Source organism: Chaetodon auriga, chromosome 7 (genome assembly GCF_051107435.1).
Source record: "Chaetodon auriga isolate fChaAug3 chromosome 7, fChaAug3.hap1, whole genome shotgun sequence".
NCBI lineage: Eukaryota > Metazoa > Chordata > Actinopteri > Chaetodontiformes > Chaetodontidae > Chaetodon > Chaetodon auriga.
In genome coordinates, this window is record NC_135080.1 from 22155353 (window position 1) to 22166772 (window position 11420).

The 11420-nt window shown below is 44.4% G+C and overlaps 2 protein-coding genes across 2 annotated transcripts; both read left to right on the top strand.

Moving 5' to 3' along the window:
* The first annotated feature begins 244 nt into the window (after positions 1–244).
* her8.2 (hairy-related 8.2) lies at positions 245–1788 on the top strand. The gene is made up of 4 exons (XM_076735719.1): positions 245–361; positions 519–614; positions 705–783; positions 1033–1788. The coding sequence occupies exons 1-4, from the start codon at positions 299–301 to the stop codon at positions 1401–1403; spliced, it is 609 nt and encodes a 202-aa protein (XP_076591834.1). The 5' UTR covers positions 245–298; the 3' UTR covers positions 1404–1788.
* Positions 1789–5059: 3271 nt separating this feature from the next.
* Positions 5060–8035, top strand: her13 (hairy-related 13). The gene is made up of 4 exons (XM_076735436.1): positions 5060–5474; positions 5638–5724; positions 5813–5894; positions 6610–8035. Exons 1-4 carry the CDS (start codon positions 5388–5390, stop codon positions 7074–7076), a joined length of 723 nt encoding a protein of 240 aa, XP_076591551.1. The 5' UTR covers positions 5060–5387; the 3' UTR covers positions 7077–8035.
* Positions 8036–11420: the final 3385 nt, after the last annotated feature.

Genomic DNA, 11420 nt, shown 5'->3' on the forward strand with positions numbered 1-11420 from the left:
GTGCCTGGGGTGGAGGGGAAGTGCATGGTTTCAGGCTGGACATCTGTCGCTTGTGAGTATTTTTTTTTTTTTTTTTTTTTCTAGGCCGGGTCTCTCGGTTTTTGAATGGAGCCAGTGACCTGTCAGTCTTGACTGATGGGAGCCCGTGTGTGGGAAAATCCCGCAGCCAAAAGAGTTGGAGCATTCACATGCTAATTGAGCCCGATAAATAAGAGAGCCGTGCCGCGCCGAGGGCCCTAGAGACGCGCTGAGATTCAGAGAAGAGGAGGCACAGGCGCACAGACACCCGAGAAGAAACATGACTGCTTCATCCACGACGCACAACGTGGCGAAACATCCCAGTGCCAAGGAGGAGAGAAAGGTATTTTACTCTTCAATATACTATAGATCGATTTCTCCTTTAGGACATAGGTATACACACTTCGTCCTCTGAGCTCGAGCATGGTGTCTCACCATCCTTGCTGCCTTTAACTTTCTTCTTTTCTTTTCTTTTCTTTTTTTTTTTTAACCTCTTACAGCTGAGAAAGCCGCTCATTGAGAGGAAACGGCGAGAGAGGATAAACAATTGTTTGGACCAGCTGAAAGAAACTGTGATCGGAGCGTTCAGACTCGATGTGAGTATCCCCCCACGTGTCTCATCCCCTCCACAAGTAAATAATGGAGGCTGGATCACGTTAACTTCAAGGCTGCTCATCTCCCAACAGCAATCCAAACTGGAGAAAGCCGACATTCTGGAGATGACAGTGAAGCATCTGCAAAACATCCAGAGCAATAAACTCAACGGTAAGGAACATATAGCAGCTCTGTGAGTGCACGTGTCTCTATGGGTCACATGTAGTATGTTGGATGTAATGCACTGCTTTCATTACTTTGGATTATACTTTTGTGTCGACCGGTTGCGAAAGATCTAGTATTTCAGAGCAGGCTCCTGTTGAGAGACAGCATCAGTTGAAGCTGTTTCACCGGCTGCATGTTGTGCTGTCACCACCAGGGGTTGCTATAAGCTCACGCCTCCTCCCTTCTCTCCTGCAGACCCCACATTAGGCCTGGAGGCCCAGCAGAAATACAGCACAGGGTACATCCAGTGCATGCACGAGGTCCACAACATGCTGCTCACCTGCGACTGGATGGACAAAACTCTGGGCTCCCGCCTGCTCAACCACCTCCTCAAGTCCCTGCCCAGGTCCACCGATCAGCACCCCCTGCAGCCCTCACCCAGACAAGATGCCCCTCTTCCAGCCGGCCAAGACACAGGGATCCCCGGCACACCGCTAAGAGGAGATCCTCTGGCTGTAAGGCAGCTCCAGAGAGAAGGGCCCACCTGCCATGTGGCTGGGCACCGAGAGAGGCCAGCACTCCACAGCTCCCACCTGGGGATGCTGGAGATGTGGAGGCCCTGGTGAACTGGTGGATTAATGACCTCGGTTGTCCATTTTCTTAGACCATCCTCTTTTATGTATCTTATAGATATGCTGCTCAGAAGACAAACGTGGGGCAGTTTTGTTCCAGTGATTATTATTGTAGGTGTGCTATAATGATTCTATACAGACCTTTTCTCAGTACTTCCCTTCAGAAGTCGACTTCTTGTAGCCTGCATTATAGAAGGCTCTTATTAATCTTTCATGTATTTATTTTATTAACAGCTTTATTTATTTGATATCATAAGGCATGACTTTGCTTCTTAGACCATTTGCTCGGCATTGCATAGATTTTTATGTCTTCTTCCTTTGCTGTATAATTAACCCAAACATTGATAATAATAAAACTTATTGTATGATCTTGAGGTTTAACTCAGCTTTCAGTCTTGTTTATATACACTTACTCTTGCCTATTATGTTTTGACATTTCTGCTGTAGTGGCCGCACATATAACAGCTTCCCTTGGTCTGACAAGGAGACCCCAACTGTTTACTTATCAGGCTATTTACAAATGTAATCATACAGATATGGACATATAATTAGCAAATGAGGCCTATTGATGTGTTTATTACAACAGTCAGCCTGGATTTTTGCAGTTGAAGGATTAGCTAGGTCGAAAATAGGTTCAAAAGAAAAAAAGAAAGATATTAACCTACAGACTGATGTGTTTTGAGAATATCTTTAAAGGTGTTTAATCAATAGTCAAATAAATTTCACACAGCATTGTGCAACCCAATTCTGCAGCTCAGTGCATCTTTTTAGCCTCTTTTAACTCGTTTTAATGACTGGCTGCAACTGCAAATACTGAACAATTCAGTCTCACCTCATTCCCAGCAGCAGCAGGAGCAGGCAGGTATTTTCAGTAAATAAACTCAGATGAACACGCTACCTGCCCGGCAGCAAATGTCAGGCAGACGAAGTTGGCAGCTAACTGGTGAAGAAAGGTACCGGCTAGATCAAACAGCCTTTTTCAGAGCACACACTTTGACTTAGCAGGGTAGGAAAATAATGTGTTAGTGATAACTGCAATAAAAACATTCACTCTGCTCTATTCGAGTGTCCCAGTAAACTGTGACAGTGTGACAGTGAGTAATACGCATTACCACCAGCCTGAAACCAAAGCAGCTAAATGGAATTTGGCCAAGATTCATCTTATTATGTACACCAGTGCCTTTTTCTACTGGGATGCCAGCATGTATTCCATGCAAAAAATTATACTGTTTGATGTCTCTTTGCCAGCTAAGACGTTAGCTACAACATCTTAGAGTGTTGACAGTATGTCAGATAATATGTTTAGGAGTTTTTTCTGCCCCCTATTGATCAAAGTTGCAGGTTTAATTAAAGGGGCAGCTCACCCAAATCATAAAGCAACCTTACCTGTAGTGGTATATTTTCAGTTTTATGCACTGAGGTCTTCACATGCCCAGTGAACTCAGCTGTGTGATATGATTAAAGTTGTTTTCACCACAATATGTCAGGAAAGTGAACATTGGCTGAGTTCCACACTGTTGAAGCTCATTTGAATGGAACAGAGCAATCATTAATGTTACCGATAACACCTGTGCTTTTCCAACTATGACAATTTCCATAGAGACTAATTCTTTGGCAGACGGTAGTTCCAATAAAAAGTGTTCACAGTGTTCTTTGGATTATCCCGAGTGACCAAGACACTGGTGCTGAGACAAGCTGCTTTTGAAATGTCAAATTTCATCTTGAGATAATTGAAACAGGACAAAATAAGTGGAATTATTCACTCCATTGTATTTGGGGGCTGGTGACAAAAATCTCACACTGTCAGAACGTGGGCCACAAAATGCAGACCATCTGTATGACAAGACAACTGAAAGATTAGTGAAATATGGTTTTTAATGATTTGGGGAACTAAACCTTTAATACCAGGCCTGCCAACACACGCATTTGCATGAATGTATTAATTATTGAGATGTGAATTATCATCATAGATCATATGTTTTATGACTGAGACGACAAGACACGTATTTCAAGACTGACATAAATGAATAATGAGTTCAGTGTGTGTGTGTGTGGGGGGGGGTCACATTAAAAACAAGTTGATAATCAGATAAGGGATCCACTGAAACGGGGATTTGGGAGCACTTCAGAGCACCACAGCCATCAATCAGTCAGGATGTAGCGTACGTATATAGTGTGGCGAGTGTTCTGGTACATTTGCGTTTAATAAAGACGCAATTCATCACTGGGTTTTGAAAAATAGAAGCATGCATATGGCCCATTCTCCCGCTATTATTGCCGTTATGATTGGCCGCCACTTGGAGCCAGGCGGCGAGTCTGAAGAGGGAGAGACAGAGAGAGAGAGGGGGACGCCTGGTCCCTCAGCGGAGCCCTCCAACAAAAGCGAGCCGAGACAGCTGCTCTCTCCACAGTCCACACCATTAAAGATCTGGAACAGGGATCTGGGGGTGGCGAGGTGCCAAAACTCCTCCACTTGAAAGGTCTGAATCTCTTCCTTCATTTGGTGCACTGGAGTTTTATGGTGCTTTTTGCGGAATTGCTGCGCAACTGCGGCATTACCGTGCGTAAAAGAGCACCTGAAAACACATCGCTGCATTCACCTGGAAGGTGGCACAGATGACTGCGTGGTCTTTTTCGAGTAGACTGGGCTGCTCTATTGTGAGGGCAATTTACATGATAATGCCGTGTACAAAACCTGTATAATCACCAGGACAGAGGATTGAGCGTGCTTATTAGACAGAAACAAATAGAAATTGTGCGCAACCTGCACATCCAAACGCAAAAAGTCCAATGGTGATACCAGATGCAAAAGCATCATTTAATTCTCATCGGTCCAAATGTTGTTTAAAGGATGACAGCTTCATTATTTGCATGTTTGTACAATCACCACATTACAGTAAAGATGCCATCCAACACAAAGGGTGTCATCTGAAGATCAAGAGATATTATATACTCTCTTACAGCAGAGCAGGCAACGTGAGAATGCAGTGGCACACAAATCAGAAGTCACCAAACAACGGGGAGAACAAACGAGGCGCAGGCCAACACCTGTCGCTTTCTTTGGAGAAGGGCCCTTAATTCCCCCGGCTGATTCAGTTTGGGCCGAGGGGCCGCCGGCAGCAGCTGCCAACTGAAGGCATCGCGTTACATCCGCCAAACAGCCGGGTCAATCTGCTGAGGCTCGGACACAAATGCCAGCAGAACGAAGAACGGGGTAGGGCAAAAAAAAAAAAAAAAACAAACTGACAGAGCAGATAGTTTGTGGCTGTGGTACAATGATGCTCTGACGCGTAAAAGTGATCAGAAAATTGAGCAAACACGAAGCACTATTTTGAGTAATGCCACCAAAGTAGACTATATTTTCTATTTTCTGAACGTATGCCACAACCCATTCTTGAGTATTAATGGGGAATAATAAAGTGCTAAATTTAATTTCACTCCAATTCATGAAAACATTTATAACATAGTTTCATTTTAAAATAAAAGTGTCACTGGCAGCCTGTTTTGCCTCTGCGTGATAATGACTTGTGTACAGCCGAATGGAAGCACACACAGTTGATTAGAAACAGCAGTGAGGGGGAAAAACAGAGCGGTCGGTCCCTTAACCCAACAAACTGTGTGATTCCAAGCCGTGCAGCTCCTCGGGGCGCAGACCGGGGCTGACCGCAGACAAAGGGAGCGAGCGCTCATTGGCTCCGGCCGTGTGCGCTCTGTTGTCCCCCAGCAGGAGCAGCTCAGCCCCTATTCACATGTTAATAAGCCCGTATAAATACTAACAACAGCCACTCAGCGCCAGCAGCACGTCTCACTAGGGTTGTACAATAAACACAGGGCGCCTCGCCTCGCCTGCGAGTTTGTCGATTTTTTTTTTATCCCCTCCTGAAACCGGTTGCGTTTGCCAGCTGCCCCCTCGCTGACGAGTCGGGAGGAAGAAGCAGCAGCAGCGGGAGAAGCCACAGAAGCGGCGATCCAACCAACATGGCCCCGTCGGCTCGACCCAGCAACACCGTGCTTGATATGGAAGAAGATGAGTCCTACTACGGGGTTCAGAAAGCGGACCGAAAGGTAGCCACAGCGGGGCTGTTGATGGGGAAACAAGCGCTCTCTGGGCACACTTGGCAGCGACGCACTTGTCACGCCTGCGGGAGTCTGCACGGCATTTGAAGAGCTGTGTCCACCGCTGTGAGTTTCTAACATGTAATGAAGTGTGATCTTTGTGTCCCTGCAGACTAGGAAACCTCTGGTGGAGAAGAAGAGGCGAGCGCGCATCAATGAGAGTTTGCAGGAGCTGCGGACTTTGCTGGCAGACACAGACGTGAGTACGGTGCGCACACCCTCCACCTCAGCTCACCTGTCCCCGTGAGTTTTTGGTTCTGATGGAGCTCTGCTGCTTGTTTCCACAGTTTCACTCCAAGATGGAGAACGCCGAGGTGCTGGAGATGACGGTGAAAAAGGTGGAGGACATACTGAAGAACCGAACCCAAGGTCCGCATAAATCTTTATACAGACACAGAATTTAATCCTAAAATCCTGAGTATGACACCGGGAAAAGATGGTATTACTTTTCAGTTATACTCTGACCACTAAGGGTTGCTTCCTCTCATCTTCAGATTTGAGTGATCTAATGTTACAATGTTCTCGCCATCTTTTCGTTGGCTAAATATTACTGATATTTTGGAGAAAATGCCATTATCAGTATGGCTATGTGAGCAAGCAGGTGTTTAACTCAGCTATAATAATTCATCAAATTCAGAAGTATTATAGTTAAATAAACTACTGAGAAAAAAAGTCTATTTTCAAGATATATCATCATATTATGATTCAGAATCCCTGCTGATGTCTTCTCTGTCATTATTGTGGCAATTTTTTTTGTACTTTCCTTTAAAGTTCAAGTTTCTGTTTGGCAAATCATGCAATGATTTTACTTCTTCAGGAAAATTATTCAAAACACAGGGAGAGAATATCACTGTGGGTGAATGGGTCATGACTAGTAGACGTATGGAAGAGACAAAGCAAAGAAGGTTTGCAGCCACTGATCTGGAAGCTATAAAAGTCATTTTGTGGTGTTTCCTCAAAAGTTTAATCTGATTACTCATGAGAAATGCAATCCATGCAACTGATACTGACTGGGCTGGGACTATGAGCAGTCCAACTGCAGTAAGGTACAGTCATTTCATGGTCTGTCTCTCTCCTCCCACAGAATCAGCAGCACTCAACCGGGAAGCCAGCGAGAGGTTTGCGGCCGGCTACATCCAGTGCATGCACGAGGTCCACATGTTCGTGTCCAGCTGTCCAGGGATAGATGCAACAGTGGCAGCGGAGCTCCTCAACCATCTGCTGGAGTGCATGCCCCTGAACGAGGACCACCTCCAGGACGTGCTCATGGATCTAATCACTGACACTTCTGGGAGTAACGGCAGCACTTGGCACGGAGGTGGCGAGGCGCTCTGCATGACTCTGGCTTCTCCTGGAGGAAGGAGTCTGTCCAGCGGCTCGTCCTCGGCCCTCTCTCCAGCCCCCTCCACCATGTCCAGCGAGGACCTGTGCTCGGACCTGGATGAGACAGACAGCGAGCACAACCAGAGCACCAGTGAGGCCTTGGAGAACAGGGAGGCTCTGAGCATGCCCACCATGACCTACCCACGGTCTATGTGGAGACCCTGGTAGGGGTCTGGGGCTTGGATGGGGTGCAGTTGGGATATGTTGGAGCAGGGTTTGTGGGCTTTCTGTTAAGATGTGACTGTGGGCCTCTTACTGGAAGGAAAAAATCCACCCTACAACACATGAACTCTTTAAAAAACAAAACCAACATGGTGTACCTTGGATTTCATGGCTCATTTATCACTGCAGTCACACGGCCACACGCATGGATGTTTTTCTGGATTCCCTACATCGATGTTCAATAATCAAATCTGTTCTAGTAGACACAGAGGAGACCAATATGTCCACTCAGTTGACCAAAATGCAGTGCAGTTGCATTTTGTGGAGGGACTACGACTGTGGCTAAAAGACTGAATGCTGTCAGTTTACAGCCTTTCCGTGGCATTCTGGGAAATGTCAGAGGATATCACCCAGTGAAGTGGAAATAAACAGTGCAAGCTGATGGAACATCAGTTCATCCAAAAAAAAAAAAGAAAGAAAAAATCTCCTTAAGTGCTTTGGACATCTCAGAGAAACATCTAAGAGTTTTGAATTGTGGAGTTCTCCTTTATTTCATTAGAGGGGCCCTTCCACTCAAGGGCCTCTGCAGCTTGGGGCTCCCCTTTCCTTTTCAGTCGTCGCTCCCCTGGCTTTTAGTCCTCTGCTGTGGCTTTTCTTTCCACCTGGAGCAAGATGAAACCATCCCTCTCAACACTCACTCATAACCCACCAAAGGACAGACAACAAGAGGAACAGTTGGAGTTCACACTTTTTTGTGTCAGTCACTCTGTGTATATAGGATTTGTATGTGGAGAAAAGCTCTTTTAGAAACCGAGACGTTTGGCAATGCCTCTGATTAATATAAATATTTCTATTGTATTGCATAAGACCTGTAGTTTATTGGACCATTAGCCGCATTTGGAATGACCTCTTTATGTTGTAATGTTTAGAGTTGTCTGAATTTGCTAAATAAAATAATGTAATTGAAAATCTTTTGCCTGACTGGACTCAATGTACGATAGAAACAAGATAATAACTTTTAAAACATGGGGTAAAGGTTTTGTTTATGCAATAAAAATGTCAGAGAATGAAAAGTTTCATGCTTATGTCTCAGGACATCAGGCTTAAGAGCAATGAGACTGAGGTTTGATTGGATGCTGCGTTCAATTCTTTTTAACCGCAATTAATGTGGTTTCATAGAAACAGACATAGCCTGGTCAATGCGTGATGCGTGCCAGTAAAAAGTTCGTGATATGCATAATTTACATTCTTTGTGTGTCCTTTTCTTTGCCACAGCCTAAAAGTCCGTGTTCATGAGCAAGGCATTCAGATCACGTCCCTTCTCACATCGAAACACCTCCGTCCCTCCTCACCACGAGGACGCGCGGTGCGTGTGCGCACATGAAAGAGTCGCACCTCCCCAGGTGTCTTCACTCTCACCTCGCACACTAAGAGCGCACTGACACCGGACTGTTACATCCTGTCCGGACCAGAGATCAAGCTCGACGCGCCGGCGGCTCCTCAGTTCCTGCCATCAAACCAAGTGGAGAAGAATCGGTCTCCACCCGGAAGATAAGATCGTAATAACGTATTTAAGGTCTAATCGTTACGCATGGTTCATGTTATTAGCTGCCCGTTGTCAGATCATGCTGGATGGAGTCTTGAAGGATTAATGAACAACCTCGGGTACAGGCGGAGGTGTAGTTGGGGTAGGTGGTGGTGTGTTGGGGGTGGGAGGGTCGGGTGGACCTGGGTGTGAATGTCGGAGGAAGCACATTGAAATGGGAGCGGACGAGACACGGTGATCAAAGCTGAGACCATTTGACAGAGGAGCGTCAAATGGTCGCAGTCATAGAGGATATAAGCTGGCCCGTTCTTCAAAGGGGCCAAACACACACACACACACACACACACACACACACACACACACACAGGCTGCTGCTGCTGGAACACAAGACTTCTGACTGACACTTGATCGTCAGACAGCTAAAGAGATGCAGAGATGACCTGTGTGGGATCAAGAGTAAAGCGCAGTGATGGAGAAAGTGTTCACATCGATTACTTATACTTGCAGACTGTTTCCAGGTCAGTGTGAAATACTCCAACTAAACGCCCAAAGTGAAAGTAGAGTAAGTAAAACTAATGGCTCCCTACTAAGATGGATATTTGGTGTTACCAAATGCGTTTTTACAACCTGGAAACACAAAAGTTGCTTCTGTTTATTTTTGCCTATGACTTGTCTAGAATGCCTTCATAAACAATAAGATAAAGAAGCCCTTCAAGTTTGCTTTGTTTTTTCCAGCATTCTACTTTTGCAGCTGGTCTGGGTGGAGCTCACTTTGAACTACTTCATATACTGTTACTTCCATCTTTAACAACACATATAAAATATTAAAGGAATACGTAGATAGTTTGGGGAAATATGCTTATTTGCTTTCTTGTTGAGAGTTAGATGAGAATATGTAGTCTCATGCAAGTCCATTAAAAACATAGCCAACAGCTGATTAATTTACCACAAATACTGGAATTTATGCTGTAATAGAGGCGTATTTCTAAATCTTGGCCAAGTTCAACAGGACATGAAGCTGCGGTTTGTTTCCTAATCAGCCGTCACCAAAGTTCAGCACAGCTGTCTTTTACTGGAACAATTATATCTTCTGTCATTCTATTTCTGGCCTTTTGTAGAGCCAGACCCTGTTTCAGACAGAGTAAATTAAATTACACTATCCATTAGTCCCCAAACACACCAGCCATTGTAATCTTGGACCACTGTGTGGTTGGAAACCCTATAGTGTGTATGTTGGGTGTCTAAAAGGAAGCAGGTGGATCAATGTGTGTGGATGTTGCTTTTAAGGACCCCTAAGGAAAATTAAGTTACAGTCACGCCACATTCTGTCTCGTCAAACTAACATGACTGAACTGAAACCTTGAATAAAGCCTAACCTAACTTTAAAACAATCTAAACATGTAGCCTAAACACACCAATCAGTTCCCCTGATATAAATTCATAGTATTATGAGAAGTAGGCAACCAGTTTTAGGATTCTCTATAAAATTGTGTGTTTTAGGATATTCATGACTGGATGAATACTTCCCACCATCAAACCCCTGCAGGTCACCACAATCTGCCAACTAAAAACGGCAGATGACAGGCCGACCACTCGACCAGATTTAGCTTTAACGGGAAAAAGGTGAAAAAATCAGACAGGGCGGAGGACTAAATGCATCAGCTGTGGGTTTGTGAGCGTGCATATGAATTCTGAGGTTAAAGGTCAGTGTAGTGCAACAGTTGGCGTGAGAGCGATTCAACGGCGGAGGTGAACATATGGTGCTGAAACAGATCCCCGGGGGAACCCCGCCATCCCATCTCAACTGTCTTTGACTGTGAGAGAACCATCACTTCTTATTGGGCGGCAGCAGCAGCAGCTTTTATGTATGCAAGACACAATGCACTTTAGAACAGCATAGATCTAAGATGATAGATTCATTAATTAAATCATTGTTCAAATATTGAAATATATTAATTAATATGCAAGAAAATGCATATCAATTAAAGGGAAACCTGTTCTATACACAATTCATCACTCCACTGAGTTATAAAGTATAGCACGAGCTGATTTGCCTTCACTAATCCTCTCATATTTATCAATGTGATGAAATCTGAAAAATAAATTCCTCTTCCTTCCTCCCTTTCCTGTTCCTATGGAGCACATTATGTTTTGACCTATCATTTGGCTGCTTGATCAGACATTATATCTACAGGTGATCAAAACAACCCCTGACTGGCCCAATTGGCTTGATAAACAGCTTCATGTCATGCGCCACTCAGTTGTCAGACCACCATCTGCTTATCTATAGAGCTGCAATGATTAACTGATTGAAAGAAAATAGATTTTTCAAGCAGAAAATGGCAAAACTTTACATGGTTCCAGGTTCTGAAATGTGAGAATTTGCTGTTTTATTTTGGTCTGCATCTAGTTAAAATAAATCTGCTTGAGCTGTTAGCCTGGGAAAAAAGATACCTCAACATGTCACCTTGTAGTCTGGGACATTTTATAGACCAAATGGGAAATTATAAGCAAAATATTTCTGAGTTGCAGCCTCATTTTTCCACCAGTCGAACAAGTAGCCACACATTAGTAATCCTTCTGGTGTCCCAAACTTTTCCACGGATATATTACAAAAGAAAGGTTATATTTCATATATGAAATTGTGATTAGGAGTGCAGGCAAGTCTACAAGGTCATCAGATGATCACTCTTACCATCCAACAATGTAGACATAGCCAAGCATGTTAGCAAAAGACATAGCAAGACAAACTGAATAATGTAGTGAAGCTAGCTGAGCTAACTAATATGCTGGACTGGCCTGCA